General features: G+C 43.2%; 1 protein-coding gene across 10 annotated transcripts in view; it reads left to right on the top strand.

Moving 5' to 3' along the window:
- The window catches only part of CTPS2 (CTP synthase 2), a 124,531-nt gene that overhangs the window by 74,654 nt on the left and 27,102 nt on the right, over positions 1 to 22,775 (top strand). For all 10 annotated transcript variants that reach the window (XM_063703088.1, XM_055376653.2, XM_055376661.2 and 7 more), the window contains 2 exons: positions 17,678 to 17,733; positions 20,763 to 20,859. In XM_063703088.1, coding sequence (XP_063559158.1) covers positions 17,678 to 17,733; positions 20,763 to 20,859 — 153 coding nt within the window. The remainder of the gene's footprint in view (positions 1 to 17,677; positions 17,734 to 20,762; positions 20,860 to 22,775) is intronic.

The following is a 22,775-nucleotide window of genomic DNA, read 5'->3' as shown; positions in this document are numbered from 1 at the left end:
CTTCTTAACTCAAGAAAGAGTAAGACCAGAAATATGAGCTTCTCCTTTAAAGATGAATATAAACCTTCTAAGGAATAGAAAGCCTCCTAGCCAGAATGAAATTTAAAAAGGAAAGGCTTCAAAGTGAATAGTTTCCTCCTTTCTCTGCATAAAAAGCCATTGTTCTCTAAGTCACTAACATTTTTCCTTACAAATACTATATAAGAACTTTTTTTCTTCATGAATGTTAGCAATTCTGTAGCCTTCAGGTGTCTTCAGATTCTATGAAACTTTGTTCAAGTAATTGCCTACGTGACAAAAAATGGTTGGTGAAAAATTAATGTCCTAAAATTATATCTATTGAGAAAGATTCAGTGATAATTGTACTAAGTTTTTAAAAAGAGCATTGTACTCAATATAGTTAAAAATTTGATAGATATAAGTCTGATTTAAGATTTTTCTTGGCCAGTCGCACTGGCTCACACCAGCACTTTGGGAGGCCGTGGCCGGCAGATTGCTTGAGCCCAGGAATTCAAGACCAGCCTTGGCAACATGGGGAGACCCTGCCTCTACAAAAAATATAAAAATTAGCCTGGCATGGTGGCTCATGCCTGTGGTCCCAGCCACTTGGGAGGCTGAAGCGGGACGATCACCTGAGCCCAAGAGGTTGAGGCTGCAGTGAGCCTTGATGGTGCCACTGCACTCCAGCCTGGGTAAAAAGATTTGTTTTTCTTAGTGCTGGATGTGGTGTAATGTGCCTGTAGTCCCAGCTACTTGGGAGGCTGAGGTGGGAGGATTGCTTGAGCCCAGGAGTTGGAGACCAGCTGGGCAACATAGTGAGACTCCGTCTCAATTTAAAAAGTAAAATTTGTTTTTCTTCACAGTAGACATAAAAATATTGATGATTTGATGATTTTCATGAATCTTAAACACAGCAGCAAAGCTTGTTTTGAAAAATTTTGAAAACAACTTTATTGAGATATAATTCATCATATAATTCGTCTATTAGTAGTGTACAATTCACTGATTTTATTTTTTATTTTTTATTTTTTTTTGAGATGGAGTCTCGCTCTATTGCCCAGGCTGGGGTGCAGTGGCACAGTGGCACAGTCTCGGCTCACTGCAAGCTCCGCCTCCCGGGTTCACACCGTTCTCCTGCCTCAGCCTCCCGAGTAGCTGGGACTACAGGTGCCTGTCGGCTATTTTTTTTTTTGTATTTTTAGTAGAGATGGGGTTTCACTGTGTTAGTCAGGATAGTCTTGATCTCCTGACCTCGTGATCTGCCCGCCTCGGCCTTCCAAAGTGCTGGGATTACAGGCATGAGCCACTGCGCCCGGCCCAATTCACTGATTTTTTAGTGCATTCACAGAGTTGTGCAACCATCACCGCAATTTTAGGACATTTTCATCACCTCCTGTAGAAACCCTGTACCCATTAGCTGTCACCATCCCTACTTCCCGCCAGCCCCTGGCAACCACTTTCTGTCTATAGGTTTGCCCATTATGGACATTTCATGTAAATGGAACCATATGATTTGTGGTCTTTTGTGTCTGGCTTCTTTCTTTCTTTTTTCTTTTTTTGAGATAGTCTCACTCTGTTGCCCAGGCTGGAGTGCAGTGGCACGATCTCGGCTCACCGCAACCTTCACCTCCTGGGTTTAAGCGATTCTCCTGCCTCAGCCTCCTGAGTAGCTGGGATTACAGGCACCCACTACCACGCCTGGCTGATTTTTGTATTTTTAGTAGAGACGGGGTTTCGTTGGCCACACTGGTCTCAAACTCCTGACCTCAGGTGATCTGCCCACCTTGGCCTCCCGAAGTGCTGGGATTACAGGCGTGAGCCACCATGCCTGGTCTGTCTCCTTTCTTCTAGCATAATGTTTTTTTGCTACATTCACATTGTAGCATGTATCAGTACTTCATTCCTTTTAATGGCCAAATAATATTCCATTGTATGGATAGACCACATTTTGTTTATCCATTCATCAGCTGGTGGACATTTGGGTTGTTTCCAGGCAACAATTTCTTTAATTTTTTCTCCTTAATTTTTTAAAAAGTCCTTTTTCTAAAGGGAAAGAAAAGTGTGTTGCCTTAAATTTAAGTTGTGCTTCATAGTTTCCAAGAAGTATGTGATATATGAACTTGTGCCCTCCCACTTGTGCCCTCCCACTTGTGCAGCACTGTCTTCCACAGGTCTCCAAAAAAGGCTGTGCCAGAGATAAGAATGTGACCACTGTGCAAGGCTCTACTGAGTGGCATACAAATATCAAAACATATAGCATGATAGTGTTTTTTTTGTTTTCTTTTGTTTTTTGAGACGGAGTTTCACTCTTGTTGCCCAGACTTGAGTGCAGTTGCGTGATCTCGGCTCACTGCAACCTCTGTCTCCCAGGTTCAAGTGATTCTCCTGCCTCAGCCTCCCAAGTAGCTGAGATTACAGGCATGCGCCACCACGCCTGGCTAATTTTGTGTATTTTTAGTAGAGACGGGGTTTCTCCATGTTGGTCAGGCTGGTCTCGAACCCCCAACCTCAAGTGATCTACCCGCCTCGGCCTCCCAAAGTGCTGAGATTGCAGGCATGAGCCGCTGTGCCTGGCCGATAGTGTTTTATGGACGTTTTTTTTCTCCTAGTCAACATATTTCTTTTGTAGAATTTTATGTATTTATTTATGTTTTTATAAGCTGGTACATTTCTTTTGTAGGATTCCCCCATCCCGTATTGGCATATTTCTTTTGTAGACTTTTTTCCAAGTCAGCACATTTTTGCAAGAATGCTATGAACAAAATACATTTGCCTACATTGCCTGTGAAAACAATTAACAATTTTGATAGAAAGCATTGAAATGCTATTCATTTTTTTCATTTAAATTTGACTTATAGGCCAGTAGTTACAATGCTTGGATTAAGTAGAAAAACAGGAAAGTAAAGAGTCCTCTAGTAAAAAATAATTCCTTGAAATAGGGTCACAGCCTAAAGATATTGATAACCGCAGTGGATGGATGACTAGAGTGAGCCTTTTTTTTTTTTTTTTTTTTTTCTTTTTGAGACAGAGTTTTGCTCTTGTCGCCCAGGCTGGAGTGCAGTGACACCATCTCGGCTCACTGCAACCTCCTCCTCCCAGGTTCAAGCGATTCTCCTGCCTCAGCCTCTCGAGTAGCCGAGAGTACAGGCATGCGCTACTATGCCTGGCTAATTTTTTGTATTTTGTTTGAGGTGGGGTTTCACCACGTTGGCCAGGCTAGTCTGGAATTCCTGACTTAGGGTGATCCTCCTGCCTCGGCCTCCCAAGGTGCTGGGATTATGGGCGTGAGCTACTGCACCCAGCCGAGCCTAACTTTTATATTCAAGAACAATTCCTCTTTTTTTCTTAATAACCTGTTAATTCCTTAAGGGTTATGAAAACTATGAATTCACTTTTTCTGAAGTGGAGATTATAGGTTTGAATTGATTTGGACAAAAGTACTGGTAATGATTATTTGCCCTACTTATAAGCAGTGTGTTCCTAGAAGTTCCCTTCCTGTGTTCTATGTGTTGTCTTCATCTGCAAAGGCCTTTTCCCATAAAAGGGCTAATGACAGTGTGTGTAGAATTATCAAAGCTGATTCAAGGGTCCTTAGAAATGAGACATTTTGAGGAAGAGGGAGAGATTTGTTAAAGGATTCAAAATAATTACCCTGATTTGATCACTATACATTATATGTATTGAAACATCACTATGTGCCCCATAAATATGTACAATTATTGTCAATTAAAAAAAGAAAGAAGATTTTTTTCTAAACTGTATTATCTATAATCCTGTACCTGAGTATTAATTGCATATCCATGGTCTTTTCCAGACTTCATCAAGATTAGTTTTTATGTAGTCTTTTCTGGTGGCATCACTTTTTCCTGTATCTGGTCTTCCTGTCTATGATCTGTGCATATAGTATTTAATCGCGTTAAGGAGGCATATTCTGCTGATTCATTTCCTACTGATAAAACACTTCACATGGTTTCTGGCATTTTGTTAGAAAAATGCTGAATCGAACATCTTGACACAGTCTTTTCGTTCTTTTGAATATTTCCTTAGGATAGATTTCCAGGAGTTGGATTATTAGGTCAAAGGGTATGAACACTTTTATGACTGATAATTCTGCCAGACTGTTGGAAAGAAGGGCTGAGCAAGGTCATAATGACATTCACTGTACTTGTGTTCCTGCTTTCCCTAGTCTTTTTGGTAGGATTATTTTTCTTCTTGCTCTATTAACGGAAACAAAAAGAGCCCTATTTCTGTTCATTGCTAAAAAGTGAAAACGTTTTCTACTTCGAATGTTGATTTACTTGTGTATATAGTGCCCAGGTCTGAAGTCTTTATTAGGACTTAACTATGGGTTGGTAAACTTTTTCAAAAAAGGGCCAGTTAGTAAATATTTTTGGCTTTGTAGCCATTGTGGTGTGAAAACAGCTACAGGCAAATATGTGAGTGAACGAGCACGGCTGTGTCCCAGCAAAACTTTATCTATGGGCGCTGAAAGTTGATTCCATATCATTTTCATGTGGCATGAAATAATATTCTTTGATTTAATTTTTTCAACCAATTTAACATGTAAAAACCATTCTTAGTTCAAGGGCCAAACAGAAACAGTCAGGGGGATCCCATGACTGTGGGCTGGGCCATAGTCTGTTGAATTCTGGTCCAAACAAGAACCTTTCAGCCTGGGCAACATAGTGAGACCCTGTCTCTACAAAAAAATTTTAAAAAATCAGCCAGGTGTGGTGGCACACACCTGTAGTCCCAGCTACTCAGGAGGCTGAGGCAGGAGGATTGCTTGAGCCCAGGGAGTTGAGGCTGCAGTGAGCCATGATTGTACCACTGCACTCCGGTCTGGGCAACAGAGTGAGACCCTGTCTCAAAAAAAAAAAAAAAAAAAAACACAAAAGAAAAGAAAAAGAAAAAGAACTGCACATTGAATGAACTCCACGGATGAGGCAGTGAGCTACTGGCGGAGTTGAAGGACATCATCTCCCCACTTCTCTACTGGCTTGCATACATATCCTATTTTATGACAGAGAATAGGACTAAGGGGGCTTTCAGAAGCCGTTTGATCTAACCTCCTTATTTTTCAGCTGAGGAAATGGAGGGCTGAGAGATGAAGTGGCACACAGTTGGGAGAGTCAGAACCAGGGCTTGGACACCCTTCCCACGTTATTTTCTAGTCTTCTAATAAAACATGCTGTCCTGGCTCCCCCATCTAGTGTTATAATCACTCTCCAAAATGTAACTCTTGGCCAGACATGGTGGCTCATGCCTGTAATCGCAGCACTTTGGGAGGCCAAGGCAGCCAGATCACTTGAGGTCAGGGGTTTGAGACCAGCCTGGCTATCATGGTGAAACCTTCTCTCTACTAAAAATACAAAAATTAGCCGGGCATGGTGTGGTGTGTGCCTGTAGTCCCAGCTACTTAAGAGGCTGAGGCAGGAGAATAGCTTGAACCCGGGAGGCGGAGGTTGCAGTGAGCCGAGATCATGCCACTGCACTCCAGCCTAGGTGACAGAGCGAGACTCTGTCTCAAAAAAAAAAAAAAAAAAAAAAAAAAAGGAAAGAAAAAAAGGTAACTCTTGAAACACCCAATTGTTAGACTCCTTGATGCTCTACCTTCAGGTCTATATATTTAGTTGCATGTAAATTATACCTCGATTTTTTAAAAACTCATTTTTCTCCTTTTTAAAAAGTTTTTAATTTTAAAAAATAGAGATGGGGTTTCTCTTTGTTGCCCAGGCTGGTCTTTAACTCCTGGCCTCAAGCAATCCTCCTGCCTCAGCCTCCCAAAGTGCTGGGATTACAGGCATGAGTCACTGTGTCTGGCCTTAAAAAAGCTTATACTATCTGGAAAGTTAGATAGTAGGGCTTGTCTCCTTATAGTGATGCTATTAGTTGATTAATTAACTCAGACGATTTTTGAAAAGCAGGGAGAAGTGGCACAGTGTGGGTAAGTCTTAAGTGGGGTACTTTGAAAAGTAAGAAATGTAGAATGAGGAGTGGCTAAAGATGGAGGGATCAGGCTCAGGTGAGAGGGGAGCCAGGGGAACACTGAGGAACTAAGTTAATAGACGGTTTTAAGACTCCAAAAATAAACTTTATTGTTTTGTTTGTGGCTCTCAACTGAGAACACAAGAGATGGGAACATAATAAAGCACAAAGAAATTCAGACAAGGTTCAGAGCTCATTCAGGGATGGCCAACAACTTGATAGTGTCTCTAAAATATTACAAGACCCTGGCCTTAATTTGCTTGGTCAAGTCCCAGATGTGTTGCCAAGACATCCAGCGAGGGAGGCAAGACTTTGTCTGTGTTGAATGTGGTTTCCAAACCAAACTGCCACCTACTAGAAAGAACATGTTTTTCAGACCATTTCAGTTCACGTGTTTGAATACTGCACAATCTGGTGTGTGTGTGCATTTAGTAGGAATGCTAGCCCCAAACTTATTTATTTATTTCTTTATTTTAGAGACAGGGTTTCACTGTGTTGTCCAGGCTGAAGTGCAGTGGTGTGATCGTAGCTCGCTGCAGCCTCAACCTCCTGGGCCCAAGCAGTCCTCCTGCCTCAGCCTCCCGAGTAGTTGGGACTACAGCCACATGCCACCACGCCTGGCTAATTTCTAATTTTTTTTTTTTTTTTTTTTTGAGACAGAGTCTTGCTCTGTCGCCCAGGCTGGAGTGCAGTGGCATGATCTTGGCTCACTGCAACCTCCACCTCCCGGGTTCAAGCAATTCTCCTATCTCAGCCACCCGAGTAGCTGGAACTACAGGCGCCCGCCACCACGCCTGGCTAATTTTTGTATTTTTAGTAGAGACGGGTTTCACCATATTGGTCAGGCTGGTCTCAAACTTCTGACCTCAGGTGATCCACCCGCCTCGGCCTCCTGAAGTGCTGAGATTACAGGCATGAGCCACTGTGCCTGGCCTAAAATTTTTGTAGAGATGAGGTCTCTTTGTTGCCCAAGCTGGTCTGAAACTCTTGGCCTCAAGAGATCCTCAATGGCCTTTCATACACTTTTTCAATAAGGGACCAGATAGTAAATATTTTTGGCTTTGCAGCCATTGTGGTGTGAAAGCAGCTACAGACAAATATGTGAGTGAATGAGCATGGTTGTGTCCCAACAGAGTTTTATTTATGGGTGCTGAAAGTTGATTTCATATCATTTTCACGTGGCATGAAATGTTATTCTTCATTTTGTCCAGCCATCAACCTAATTTAAAGCTCCCAAATTCTCTATGCCCTCCAAACCAGCACCCAAACAGTTAGGGAGCACTTACCCTTAGAAGCAGGGGAATGCCACAAGGTGGAAGGGTGCAGAGAAGACCCACAGGCTCGAGGAGAGAGAGGAGGGAAGAGGTGGGCCTTGAGCACGGGGTTGTACTGTGGGCTCCCTATAGGGAGGTGTATCTGGTCCGGTTAAGAATGCAACACAACATAGGGCCGGGCGCGGTGGCTCATGCCTGTAATCCCAGCACTTTGGGAGGCCGAGGTGAGCGGATCACCTGAGGTTGGGAGTTTGAGACCAGCCTGACTTACCTGGAGAAACCCCATCTCTACTAAAAATACAAAATTAGCCAGGCATGGTGGCACATGCCTGTAATCCCAGCAACTCAGGAGGCTGAGGCAAGAGAATTGCTGGAACCCGGGAGGCAGAGGTTGCAGTGAGCCGAGATCACACCACTGCACTCCAACCTGGGCAACAGAGCAAGACTCTGTGTCAAAAAAAAAAAAAAAAAAGAATGCAACACAACAGACTTGAAGGAATTAGGAGCCCAGGGCAGTGCAGTGTATACAACTGGAGACTAGGACCTGGTGATTTCCGGAGTTCTGTGAAGCTGGCCCTCATCCTCAGAGCAGATGACATGAGGACAGTGAGGTTTGATGCAGGCAGATAACAGCTGGCAGAGGAGGCCAGGGAGAGCTCCTCAGGTTGATGCCGGCAGGAGCATGACATGACTCTGGCATACAAGACACCAGTGAAGCCTTCTGGACCTGGCAGGTGGAAATGGAATGCTTTAAGAAAAGGCTTCATTCCTTTCAGGGACCTTCTCTGCATTTCCTCGTATTAAAGAAGAAGAACTTGACTAAAACGACCAGTTCTGCTTTAATGTAAGGGAAAAAGTGTTTTGTTTGGAAAGAACAGAGGCACAAGGCCCATTAAAAAGATATTGAGTGAGACCCAGTGCTGGGAGTCCCGGTACAGTTTATGGCATTGCAAATGCAGAGTGGTTAAGTCTAAAATTTGAATGAGCTGAAAGAAATGGGGAGAAGTTTTCAGGGGCTAGAAAAATGGCTTTTGCTTTCTTGTCTCTTATCAAAGCATTGATATGGAAAAACAGCTTCTGGCTCCTGGTGTGATTAGATTAGGAAGTTTAAAAATTAAAACCAAAACCAACACTGAATGTTCATGAAACATTAGAGCAGGGGAAAAAAAAGAAAAACCATGTAAAAGAAAAAAAATCCTCGACTGAGTTAATGAGGTAATTTACATAACAGTTTAAAAGAGGTCGCCAGGGATTTAGGGACCCTGAGTCCATGCCATGGTAATTTGTCATTGTGCTGAGACACAAATTCCAGAGGAGCGTGGCAGGGCTTCGTGAGAGCTGCATACCACTTGACGAGCCTCCCCGCCTGCCCCCAGAGCCCAGGTCCACACAGCAGGGTGGCTGTCTTCTTACTGCTTCTTGCCTTTTACTGGGGAAACCACTCGCTAAAGCGTGTTTGTTAATATGGAGGTTCATAGGTCTGGGACATAGCACCTTTCATCCTAACAACAGATGGCATTCCTGCCCCCTCTCTAGACAAGCACTTGTTCTCATCACTTCACCGAAAGGAACTAGTGGAGTGGTTAAGAGCCCAGCCCGTGGAGCCACTGCTCACCAGAGGGCCATTGGGCCTCAGCTCTCAGTCTCTGGCTATGTGGAGCTACTTACCCGCACCACGCCTCAGTTTCTGCATCTGAAAGACAGAGATAAGAGCGCCGCCTCATGGGGTTCTTGTGAGGGTTAAATAAATGATATGCGGGAGCCCTTAGAACAGTGCCTGGCGCAGAAAAGGCACTGTTTAAGTGTGGCTGATATTTGAGAGCATTGACCTGTGATCTTCTCAAAGCTTGGGGCAAACGTCGGTTAGTGACCTGGCATTAAGAATGAGGTCCCACTAGGGGAGTGGGAGGGAAGAATAGGCTTTCCCTTGCTCTTGCAAGGTTATTTCTATTCTGTCTTTCTTGGCTGCTAGCTCCCCACTTGCCAATGCATAAGATCTAAGAAAAGAGACGCCAAGAATGAGGTAAGAATACTAAATGGAAAACAAATGAAAGTGATGAAAGGTGGGGTGTGGTGGCTTACATCTGTAATCCCAGCACTTTGGGAGGCCGAGGTGGGTGAATCACTTGAGGTCAGGAGTTTGAGACCAGCCTGGCCAACATGGAGAAACCCCGTCTCTACTAAAACTACAAAAATTAGCCAGGCGTGGTGGTGCATGCCTGTAATCCCAGCTACTTGAGAGACTGAGGCAGGAGAATCACTTGAACCCAGGAAGTGGAGGTTGCAGTGAGCCGAGATCACACCACTGCACTCCAGCCTGGGCGACAGAGTGAGACTCCATTTTAAAAAACAAAACAAAAACAACAAAAAAGTGATGAAAAAGAATGTAATGCTATAATATAGAGTTAAAAGCAAAGACGCATTTTTCAACTCAGGTGTATTATACTAGAAAATTGAGATAAAAGCAGATTAGGAAGATAAAATCAGGGAAGGAGGAGTTTAGATACTAAAAGAAATGAAATATTTTATAAAAATTGGAGAAATGACATTCTAAAATTCAAAAGTAAGAAATAAAGGAGAAATATAGGAGAAAGTAAAGGAGAAATAAAGGAGCCAGCTGTGGCTGGCTGCAACTCGGTGCTTTCTGCGCACCAGTAATTAAGACATTGCTCTCATCACCCCTAGGACCCAGCCACCATTTTGCACAAAAGAAAGGAATCTTAGCAAAGTTAAGTCACTCATCCAGGTCACTTGTTAGAAAGTCATTGAGCTGACTCTTTGACCACCTCACTGTACCAAACGGCTGGACCTTAATCAAAGAGGAGGCAGAAAAACCCAAACAGCTCCCAGAGCTGAATGCTGCCCTCACTGAGAATCCTGAGAAAAGGTTTTGCAGGTTTCAGGGGTGTCTGGTGGGTGGAGAGCAGGGGGTGCAGAAAGCGAAGACCCTACCCCAGGCCTCTTCTGAAAGCCAGTCTGAAACCGCGGGTTTAGCTTAAGGATAGACACAAGCACTGAGTCAGTTTTGCACTGAGCATCTAGGCCAGTAGGGCATGCAGACAGGAAGGTGTGAGAAATGCCACAGCTTAAGCTCAACAATCAGCAGCAGCTACACTGAGCCTTAGAGTTAGAGAGGCAGTAAGGAGTGGTAGGGACTGTGGCAAATCAGCAAGCATGTGCCCCATCAAAGAAGTGACTTCCACAGCTGGTAGTTGTATCAAGAACTGTGGATTCACTGCTGCCAGTCTTCTAAATTTTCAAGAGAATCTGGAAATCTGGAGTTTTATGTAAAATCTGATGTTTAAATGTTGGCAACTTATTTACATTTTTAAAATATTGTGTGTTTGCCAGCACTCTGCAAGCAAAATGCAACAAATATCTGCACCCTGGGCAGCCTCTTAGGATCTTTGAATTAGATAAGCACTGAATTAGATAAGCATCAGCAAATTCTTGCACATACGAGAGGGCTCTGGTCCTTAAAATGCCTAATTAGCAGAAGGCATGGTTGCAGGTAGTCTTAAAAGTGAAGTAAATTAAGACACTGGTGCAAAAAGGACATTTGTGTAAAAGCAAGGCAGTTCTACCAAGAAAAGAGGTAATGAAGCCCAGCAGGTAGTGGTTTTACTTTTTTATTACGTTGGTGCAAAAGTAATTGCGGTTTTTGCCGTCGAGAATAATGGCAAAAACTGCAGTTACTTTTGTACCAATGTATTAGATGCTATGGGTGATTGCCTTTAGCCCCCTGGAAATAGGAGATATGGCACCAGGGGAAAGATAAGGATCAGAAGGTATACAATGGGAGTGGACAGCTATGTGGGTGATAGCTTCCAGGGGAGCGAATGTGGGAGAAGAAAAGAGGGTACAGTCTTGGGCAGGGGTCCCCAGTTGAGGATGACGAACAGGTAGATGGGGCAAAAAGTGCCTGGAGGAGCAGAGGTCACAGAAGGGGAAGGGTGGCAGCTGAAGACAGACCTGCTGGATTTTAGAGAGCAGTTCTGTAAAGTCACAGGAACAAAAGCCGGGTTGCAAAGGGTGGGAGTGGGAGGTTTGAATAAAGGGTGAGTCAGAGCAAGAGGGCATCATGGACAAGAGTGGGGCTGGATGATTTTTGTTTTTTATTTTAAAAATGTTTAATTGTGGTAAAATATACATAACATAAAATGTACCATCTTAACCATTTCCTAGTGTACAGTTCAATTGTGTTAAGTACATTACATTGTTGTACAGTCTCCAGAACTCTTCTCATCTTGCAGAACTAGAAACTATACCCATTAAACAGCAACTCCCCCTTCCCCTGGCCCCTGGCAACCACCATTCTATTTTCTTTCTTTCTTTCTTTCTTTCTTTCTTTCTTTCTTTCTTTCTTTCTTTCTTTCTTTCTTTCTTTCTTTTCTTTCTTTCTTTCTTTCTTTTTTTTGAGACAGTCTCACTTTGTTGCCCAGATTGGAGTGCAGTGGCATGATCTTGGCTCAGTGCAACTTCTGCCTCCAGGTTCAAGCGATTCTCCTGCCTCAGCCTCCTGAGTAGCTGGGATTACAGGTGTCCGCCACCACGCCCAGCTAATTTTTGTATATTTAGTAGAGATGGAGTTTCACCATGTTGGCCAGCCTGGTCTTGATCTCCTGACCTCAAGTGATCTGCCCCCCTTGGCGTCCCAAAGTGCTGGGATTACAGGCATGAGCCACGATGCCTGGCCTCTATTTTATGCCTCTTTGGGTTTGACTACTCTAGATGATATGGACAGGAGACCGGGAAATACTGGGCAGAAGAGGGCGATTCTCTGGCAAAGGCCCGACCCTCAAGCCTGGAAACCTGTGGCCCTAAATAAGAACAAGTATTCCTGTTTTCACCCCCAAATGTTGCCTTTTGGCCCGCCATGCCCCCTATCCTGTACTATATAAACCCCAAACCCCAGGCTCCATCAGCAGAAGAGTGGTGTGGCAGAGAAGGAGAGAAGGAGCATCTGAACATGGAGAGGAGTTCGGCTGGGGACCATTGGAGAGAAGATCGGCCGCTGGACGGCCAAACTCCAGGGGAAGATCATCTTCCCACTCCATCTCCTTTCCTCCTCCCCATCCATCCCACTGAGAGCCACCTCCACCACTCAATAAAATCCCCACATTCACCATCCTTCAAGCCCATGTGTGACCTGATTCTTTCTGAATTCCGGACAAGAACCCAGGCACCAAGAAGGCACTGAGCTGGTTAACACTTAAGCCATCTATGGACGGCAGAGCTAAAAGAGCACTGTAGCAAGCCCAGTGGAGTTTCCGGAGTCACAGGCACCCACTCCTAGACACTACTGTGTGGCCGGAGCCCAAAAGTGTTCGCCCTGGATCCTGCACCTGCCCGTCTGTGTGCTCCCCCTCCCATAAGGGATTTGAGTGCACACAGTGGCTGAACAGATGAGCCACACCTCTGTTGCACGTCCTGTGAGGAGGGTCAGGGAACTCTCTCGTTTTATCAATACCTCCTTGAAGTAGAATCATACAGTATTTGTCCTTTTATGAGTGGCTTATTTCACTTAACATATTGTCTTCAAGGTTCATCCATATTGTAGCATGGGACAGGATTTCCTTCCTTTTGAATGCAGAATAATATTCCATTGTGTGGATGGATATGCACATTTTGTTTATCCATTCATCCCTCAGTGAACATTTGGGTTGCTTCCACCTTTTAACTTGTGTAGCTTTCTTGGGGGGATATTTTGGCTCTCAAAAGGACAAAGGAAAAAATTAGGTTCAGTTGCTAGGATTACTCACATGAGGGTAGGCATGGGCAGGACCATTAAACAGGTAAAAATATATTATGTATGAGGCAGTATCTTACCCAGTAGCAAATTAGAGAAAGAGATGGTATAATTTGGAAAGGTGGTTTTTGTTTCTGATAACCCTTTTATCCACATTTTTGGTGTCTTTCTGCCTGCATTGGGAGTGCTTTATAGGTCCTAAGACTTTTGTTGGTTTTCTTTCTCTAAAGCTTTGCTGACATTTACTTCTTAAGTGAACATTTTATTTTGTCTCTAAAAAGACTAGGACAGAAAGAAAGACTGAGTCACTTTGTTGTTGAGATTTTCCCCCATTCCTAGGATCATTGCATGGCACCTGTGACAGAGGACTGCTGTTAAGAACGTGGTGTGTATACCTCTCAGTTTCTGACTCTACTCCTAGATTTTACATTCAACAGTATCTAGCATTTTGCCTTGTCGTGGAATGTTCTTATACTGCACTTTCAATGATGGTGTAGATTAGTTGATTCTAACCAGAAATGCATGTCAGGGTGACTTGTGGTGCATTTTTAAAACCCACGTGGCCAGACACTCTCCTGAGAGTAATCAAATCAGAATCGATGGTACTGGGGTACCCGGGCTCCAGAATGAGTATTCTTAGTTTTATTTTGTTTTCGGGATGTTCTCAAATAGAATTTCATTGGTAGCATTCTGAACTGATTCTCAACATAGAGTTTTTAAGGAAATTTTAATTTTTCCTTTTTCACAGGTATAGCAATGGATTAATTTTGTAAATTCATTTCTGATAGATTTGTAAGCAATGAAGAAAGATTTTGAATGCACAAAATAGAATTTCCAAAGTTCTGAAAACATGTTTCATTGTATATCGTATCTGTTGTATGGTGATTTCATTCAACAATTCGTTATTGAGTACCTGCTTATGTGCTAGGTGCTGGTCTTAAGAATTGAGGGGATGGGCCAGGCGCGGTGGCTCACGCCTGTAATCCTAAGGCGGGTGGATCACGAGGTCAGGAGATAGAGACCATCCTGGCTAACATGGTGAAACCCCGTCTCTACTAAAAATACAAAAAATTAGCCGGGCATGGTGGCACACACCTGTAGTCCCAGCTACTTGGGAGGCTGAGGCAGGAGAATTGCTTGAACCCGGGAGGTGGAGGTTGCAGTGAGCTGAGATTGCACCATTGCACTCCAGCCTGGCAACGGAGTGAGACTCCATCTCAGAAAAAAAAAAAAAAAAAAAAAAAAAAAAAAAGAATTGAGGGGATGACTGCTGGGTATATACCCAAAAGGAAGGAAGTCAGTATATCAAAGAGATATCGCAGTCCCATGTTTGTTGCAGCACCAGTCACAGTAGCCAAGATTTAGAAGCGACCTAAGTGTCCATCAACAGATGAATGGATAAAGAAAATGTACTTATACACAATGGAGTACTATTCAGCCATAGCAAAGAATGAGATCCTGTCATTTGCAACAGCACAGATGGAACTGGAGATCATTATGTTAAGTGAAACAAGCCAGGCACAGAAAGACAAACATCGCGTGTTCTCACTTATTTGTGGGATCTAAAAATCAAAACAATTGAACCCATGGAGATAGCAGAAGGATGGTTGCCAGGGGCTGGGAAGGGTAGTGGGGGGCTGGTAGGGAGGTGGCGATTGTTAATGGGTTCAAAAAGTAGAAAGAATGAATAAGACCTACTATTTGATAGCACAACAGGGTGACTATAGTCAGTAATAATTTAATTGTACATTTAAAAATAACTCTAAGAGACAGTAATTGGATTGTTTGTAACTGAAAGGATAAATGCTTGAGGGGATGGATACCCCATTCACCATCATGTGATTATTACACATTGTATGCCTGTATCAAAACATCTCATGTACCCCCTAAATATATATACCTACTATGTACCCACAAAAATTTAAAATAAAAGATTTAAAAAAATAATTGAAGGGTCAGGTCCCTATTTTGTCTGTTACCTCGTATAGCTTATGTTCTAGTTCCATTCATTTGGATTTTATTGTCTGGAGATAACAATATCAATCACTGAAATGGTTCGCTTTCTGTTCTCAGTGCTTCCCATACTTTGATTTATTTAATCCTTACAACTCTATGAAGTAGGAACTATCATAATCCCTATTTTATAGATGAGGAAACTGAGGTAGAGAGGTTAAATAATATGCCCAAGCCACACATCCGTTAAATAGTACAGTGGAATTTAAAGCCAGGAAGTCTGACTTCAGAGTCACTACACTCCCCTACCCATTTCTGTCACCTCTGAGATATCTTAGCAAATACAGAGTCTGCCTTAAGCCAGGCAGCAGTCAGAAACCATGCAGTTTCAAACATTCTCATGATATCCTGCTAGTCCCCTTGACTCGAAGATACGATTCCTTATATCCTAATTTGGAGATTTGTGCCATTTTCCCCATCATCTCGAGAAATGTTGGCAGACTCTAGTATTGGATTTACAAATCACCTATTGTAATGAAGGGAACAGAAAAGAAATTTTGGACTATAGGAGGAAAAGATCAATGTCAAAGTCAGAGGTCATAGGACACTTAGTATCCTCTGAGGCAATTTCCTGATGCTTCTGTTTTTTTTTTTTTGAGACAGCATCTCGTTCTGTCACCAAGGTTGGCAGGTTGGAGTGCAGTGGTGACATCCTGGTTTACTGCAACCTCCGCCTTCCAGGTTCAAGTGATTCTCATGCCCCAGCCTCCTGAGTAGCTGGGATTACAGGTGCGCACCACCACGCTGGGCTAATTTTTGTTTAGTAGAGATGGGGTTTCACCATGTTGGCCAGGCTGGTCTTGAACTCCTGACCTTAAGTGATCCTCCCCCTCTCAGCTTCCCAAAGTGCTGGGATTACAGGTGTGAGCCACCACGCCCGGCCTTCCTGATGCTTCTGTGTTTTCTAACTGTATGTTATTGTGCTTTATTTCCCATTTTTCTTTTAATTTTTATGAAGCAGTTGTTTTAATTTAGGCTGTCCTGAATGACCCCTGCCAGTGGTATGTTGGCATTCTCTCAAAGGAACTCCCTGCCCCCACTATTCCCCTTTTTTCTAAAATACGTACCTTAAATATTCACTATCATTCATATCATCACCAGGGAGCTCAGTCTATATGGACAGAATTGCAAATAGAAGTCCAGCTGTGATCATTGATCGTACAAAGTTATATGAGAATACAACCCATTTGTGTTTGCTTGATCCAAGTCAAAAGCTCAAACAAGATGCAAAGAAAGCATTTATTTGGTTTTTCTTGGTTGAAACATCCTGTTCCAGCCTCATGATGTCTTTGAGAGTCTGATAATTCCCTGCCTGTTGAACTGAGCATGGCTTCCGATTCTGTTGGAGTTTCAGCATGACTTCCAGCACTGTTATCTTCTTAACCCTTAGCTGTGTACCTGGGATCTGCGTTTTGAGGGCTGGTGCTGTAGGAAGAGTCTCTGGTCCTCTCAGACTGCTCCAGTGCTGGAGCCCACTTGGTCCCTGGACCATCCTGCTTCTCCACATGCTCCAGTAGGGGCATTCTTTTTATTATTATTATTATTATACTTTAAGTTCTAGGGTACATGTGCACAATGTGCAGGTTTGTTACATAGGTATACATGTGCCATGTTGGTTTGCTGCACCCATCAACTCATCATTTACATTAGGTATTCTCCTAATGCTATCCCTCCCCCAACCCCCTACCACCCGACAAGCCCCGGTGTGTGATGTTCCCAATGGGGGCATTCTTGAGAGGTGTTTGGTGATGGATCCGACTCCTATTCACCTGACAATGAAGTCACTAGGCAGCTCGTTGATCGCCGTGCCCATCGCCACACTGGTCATGCCCAGGGTGCTGTGCTTAGCTGCAGTGCCTCAGCTACGTAGGCATGTTTAGGCAGCTCCCCAGATGATTCTCAGCCACACACCCCTGGTTAAGAGCTGTTGGCATAGATGTGCTATCATTTAATCCACCAGTTTGTCTATTCTTGATTCTCAGCTTGCTTCCAATTATTTGCTATTAAATAATTCAGCAGTGCACATCTTTCTGGTTAAGTCTTTGTCCTCATTTCTATTTTCTGGGATAAATTCTGAGAAGTCCAACTGTAGGATCATAGGATAGGTACATTTTTAAGGTGGGGTACATTTTGAATGTGGCCAGCACGGTGTGAAAATCTGGAGGCAGCTGGTGGAGTGGAGAAAGCATTGGGCCAGGTGTGAGGAAGCCTGGGCTCAAGAACAGGCTTCGCTGCCCAGCAAGGCAGGGCTTTGGGCAAGTCTCTTCCCTGCCCCCAGTTTTGTTTTCTTCCTTTGTAAATGAGGCTCATTACAAATCTGCACTGAAGCGATAGTGCAGACATGGTCGTCTCTTGGTCCTGCAGGCAGGCGTATATAAGGAGGGCAGATCTGCTGGATTCTGTGGTGGACTTGTGTAGCATCTGGCTTCCTTTTATGCAATGGTGATGGCTTACTTGAGAATTGCTTCAGGTTTTCAAAGAAGCTATCGCCATCTTGTATTAGAAAAGAAGAAAATCTACATGACTATATGGAGTCTATTAGTTCATTTTTAGTCCTCTGATAGTGATCCAGGCACCTGCCTCCACAAAGCATCATGGATGTGCTTGTGAAGCTGCTTACTCTAATATTAATCTCACTCTTGTATCTTTACAGGGAAACTTTATGGTGATGTTCCTTTTATAGAAGAAAGACACAGACATCGGTTCGAGGTACGGCTTTCATGCTGAATTACTGGGGAATATGGATACTTAGTGTGAGGAACCCAGTGATTACAAGCTGAGCCTCTGGAAAAGGTGTCCAGCCTGGTGGTATTCACAGGGCTCAGAGAGGACCAAATTTCCCACAGTCTCCCACTTCCAGAGGAGATGGGCGGCGAGGGGACAGGAGTGGGGAGTGGGGGGCGGAGGCTCTCATGTTTTTGGCTTTCCAAAGGCAAAATCTTTATGTACCTGCACACAAGGCCTATCAATGCCCTTTGTTACTCTAACTGCCATCTTCTAGATTATGATAAGGCCATCATTTCTTATCCTTAGCCCCCACACTTTATTTTGCCAATTTTGTGGAAAAGAGGACTTGAATCTTCTGAGAAGGAACCAAGTGCCTTTTGGGATGGGGGTGCATCCCTGGGTATCAGGGGGTGATTGGTTTGAGAACCTCTTTGGAAATTTACATTAAGCTTGAGGCTTAGCGTCACATGACTAAAAGGAGTTAATTGTTGAGGTTGCCACATGAGAAACATAGATTTCTCGAAATGTAGATCGTCTATGCCAGGATTAATGAGTGTGTCAATTACGATGCATTTGACTGTGAAGAACAGAAATCCCTGCTTGTTGTCACTCAAACCACCCTAAACATTAAGGAAATTTGTTATCTCAGGCACCAGGCTGTCCAGAGGCTGGACAGGCTCCAGGCATGGCACAACCAGGGCTCCTGTTGTCTCTGTGGTTATCTCAGCCCTACCCTTGTCTGTGTGTCTGCTTCATCCTTTAGCTGGTCTCCCTTGTAGTTCCCAGGTGGCTGCCAGCAGCATCTGGGACAAGAGGCATCTCTCCAGACAGGGAAATCAACTTAGATTACCTGCCCACCTGTGAACTAGTAGCCATTTTCAGGGCAATGCTGAACATCAGTGGGCTTAAACCTGGGTTCTTGCAATATTCATCTTCCAAGAGGGCTGGGTTTATTATGTTTGGCTTAGACCAGTTAGAACCAGTTTCTGGAATGGGACAGATGGAGTTTCCTCGTTCATATAGGGGTGGAGTGGATACCAGGACAAGCCTAGGGCTCTGTTTTGAAGGAGGACTCGTGGGAATCAATGCCAAGTAGGCAATGAACAGTATCACTATGACCAAGGAACATAATTTGGTACATGTAGGACATTTTTGGTCTTATTTCCATTGGGAATGGGCCCAACTGGTGGGATAAAAATTATTGAGCTGCTTTGGCTAAGTGGCAATGAGAAGGTGCAAGAACTGGTACATACGCAATAGCATAGCCATTCATTCATTCACACCTATTTTGCATCTGGTATGCATTGGAGATGGAAAGGGGAAAGACAGACATGGTCTCCCTCTTGTTAGGGAGCTTACATTCTAATGGAGAGGACAAAAAATAAGATAACATAATAATTACAGATTAAATCCTGTATTGGATAAGGGACTTATATCTAAAATATATGAAGAGCTCTTACAACTCAATAATGAATAATTGCAATTGATATGAATAGATATTTCTTCAAAGAAGATGTACAAATGACTAATAAGCACATGAAAAGATGCCCAACAATCATTAGTGATCAGGGAAATGCGTATTGAAACCACAGAAAGATACCACTTCACACCCACTAAGCTGGCTATAATCAAGCACAGACAATAATAACAAGTAGTGGAGAGGATGTGGGGTAACTGGAACCTTCATGCATTGCTGGTTGGAATGGAATATATTGCAGCCCCTTTGGAAAACCATCTGGAAGTTTTTCAAAAAGTTAGACATAAGAATTACCATATGACCCAGCAGTTCTACTCCTAGATATATACCCAAGAGAAATGAAAATGTATGTCCACACAAAAACTTTTATCTGAATGATCATAGCAGTAATATTCATAACAGCCAAAAAGGCAGAAACAACTCAAATGTCTACCAGCTGGCGAATAGATAAGCAAAATGTGGTGTATTCATTCAATGGAGTATTATTCAGTCATAGAAGGAAATGAAGTACTGATTTATGCTACAACATAGATAAACTTTGAAAACATCATGCTGAGTGAAAGAAGCCAGATACAGAAGCCCACATATTGCATGATTCTATTAATATAAAATGACCAGAATAGGCAAAGCTATAGATGTGGGATATAGATTAGTGATTGCCAGGGGATCGGGTCAGGGTGATGGGGGGTTGGGGGATGAGGTTAAAGGGTACAGGGTTTGTTTTTCAGTTGATTGTGGTAATGGTTGTACACCTCTGAATATACGAAAAATCATTTGTGTATTTCAAATGGGTGAATTGTATGGTATGTGAATTATGTCTTAAAGCTGTTAAGGAAGGAAAAATAATGACAATATGAGAACTGGTATAATTTTAAAATGTAGAATAAAAGCTCTGAGGTTAAGATTGCAAAGAATAGGTGAGACTCCACCTTAATTTTAGACAGGGAAGCACTTTCACTGAAGGAGAGGCTGAAAAGGAGTCCTTAGGTTTGGGAAAGGGCTAAGGTGAGATGGGGGCCAGAAAGGGCCACAAGCCAGGTCATCAAGTTGCCATCTATTAGGATATTTTAGTAGAAAACTTGCTCCAAGCTTCTCTTTAGAGCTTTTATGTAACTGCATGTAAAGAAAGCATTGGGGTTAGTCACAAGGGAAATAGGATAGTTTTAATCTTCAAGCAAATTTGTGATTCGGGGAGAGATAGGTAAGTACACATAACTCAAGGGAAGAAGCAAACATGGAAATGGCTATAAATAACTAGTCTCAAGGTTCCAAGTCGGAATGTCTGGGTTACAGGGCCTACTTTTTGAATCTCACCTTTGGGTAATAGAAGGCACCTCCTAGATTTAGGTGCTGTGGTTACATTTTATATCTGAGGTTCATCATGAGTTTAAAATTGGCTTTGAGCATTGAATATAGACATTAACTACTAGTTAGAGGATCATTGAAATGGAAAACCCACCCAACTGATGAAGGACCTGGTATGGCAGCTGGTATTGCACTGTGGCCCATAAACACTGAATTTCTTGTTTTGCAGGTAAACCCTAACCTGATCAAACAATTTGAGCAGAATGACTTAAGTTTTGTAGGTCAGGATGTTGATGGAGACAGGATGGAAATCATTGAACTGGCAAGTAAGTGGCCTCTCCATTTTTGAAAACCTTCCAATAACTTGCCTTTTTGTGGACCACAGACTAATTTGAGACCCAGTTTTTTTGCATTCTTTCTTTTCTTCTCTCCTTTGAAACAAATATGTAACTACAAAGTACATGAAAAAAACAGACTGCTGGCTGGGCATGGTGGCTCACGCCTGTAATCCCAGCACTTTGGGAGGCTGAGGTTGGCGAATCACCTGAGGTCAGGAGTTCGAGACCAGGTTGGCCAACATGGTGAAACCCCATCTCTACTAAAAATACAAAAATTAGCCAGGCGTGGTGGCGTGCACCTGTAGTCCCAGCTACTCAGGAGACTGAGGCAGGAGAGTCGCTTGAACCCAGGATGTGGAGGTTGCAGTGAGCCGAGATCGCATCACTGCACTCCAGCCTGGGTGACAGAGTGAGACTTTGTCTCAGAAAAACAGACTGCTTATAATCCTGATCATTTTGGAGCCTATTAGTCTGACTCCACCATAAAATGATGTATTATTCCAAGTCTACCAGTTCTACAAGTAGTATGCTTCCTTACCAACTCCTCTCTTTCTGAGGCTACTTCTTTGTGCCCGCCTCTAGGTTAGGTGCTCTGGGAAAGGCAGAGTGGCACTGTTGAGTGGCACCCTGCCTGCTCTCCTCTTTTGAGAAAGAATAGCCAAGTGCCACCTCATTTTTGGTGACTGATGTTGATTTCTGTTGCTTGAGGGACCTGGCTCCTCTCCTGCCTTTCTCCACTGTGCTGGGTAGTCAAGCACGGGTCAGTCATTTAACTTCTGAACACTAATCACTGCCCCCAGAGTTGTTTTTAAGAGCAAACAGAATAGATATAAAGGCATCAGAATTGAGGAAGAACACCGAAGTTGTTGTTAGTAACCAGGCTGGGACACCCGTGAGCACATAGGCACAAACTACACATTTACTATTGATGAGACAGAAGGCAGTGTTCTTCTCAGTCAGCTTTGCAAGGAGATGGTAAGCTCATGGTCACAGCTGGTCTCAGCTCTTTGTCTTGATGTTCTAGCCCAGGGGTTGGCAAACTACTGCCTGTGCACCACGTCCAGCCTGCTGTTTATAGCCAGCTTATGAGCTGAGAATGATTTTTACATTTTTTAATGGTTAAAAAAATTAAAAAAAGAATACTGTCTGTGACATGTGAAAAGTATATGCCATTCAAATTTGCATCCATAAATAAAGTTTTATTGGAACACAGTTTAGGGGTAGAAAGGTGTTATCTGTGACCTTCTTACCCATCATAAGGGTAGTGACCAACAACCCTATAACAAGACAGGTTGACAAGAGAAAAGCATAACAAATTTATTTAATCAAAGTTTTATGTGACACTTTAGTATTCAGGAATGAAGACCCAAAGACTTGGGGAAAACTTCATTTTTATGCTTGGGTTTGATGAACAGTGGACAGCCATGTAGCAATGTGATTGGGCAAAAGGGCATACTCTAATGGTAATAGACTGACAGGGAAACCCAGAAAGGCCTGTCTGCTCAGATTCTTCTTGGCCTTTCTGTGTAGCATCCCATTCCCCCAGGTCTAGAGCAGGACTCATCTGGAATGAGGGTCTTATGACCTACTTTCAGGAAAGGTAGGTCAGATAATTTCTTTATAGCCAGCTTTCACATGGAAAGGCAGGGGAAACATCAGAGTGACCTTCTTGCTTTGGAGGTCTTCCCAGTCACCTTCAGTTCAAACTACTTTAGGGTAGTATTTTCTGAGCTCCGACAACAGCAACACTCATTCATTTATGTCTTGTCTATGGCTGCTTTTAATTTTTATTTTTTTTGAGACAGGGTCTAGCTCTGTCACCCAGGCTGGAGTGCAGTGCCATGATCATGGCTCACTGCAGCCTTGACCTCTTGGGCACAAGTAATCCTCCCACCTCAGCCTCC

This window comes from Gorilla gorilla, chromosome X (genome assembly GCF_029281585.2).
Source record: "Gorilla gorilla gorilla isolate KB3781 chromosome X, NHGRI_mGorGor1-v2.1_pri, whole genome shotgun sequence".
Lineage (NCBI taxonomy): Eukaryota > Metazoa > Chordata > Mammalia > Primates > Hominidae > Gorilla > Gorilla gorilla.
The sequence above is the reverse complement of the archived record's forward strand: the minus strand, read 5'-3'. Positions and strand labels throughout refer to the sequence as shown.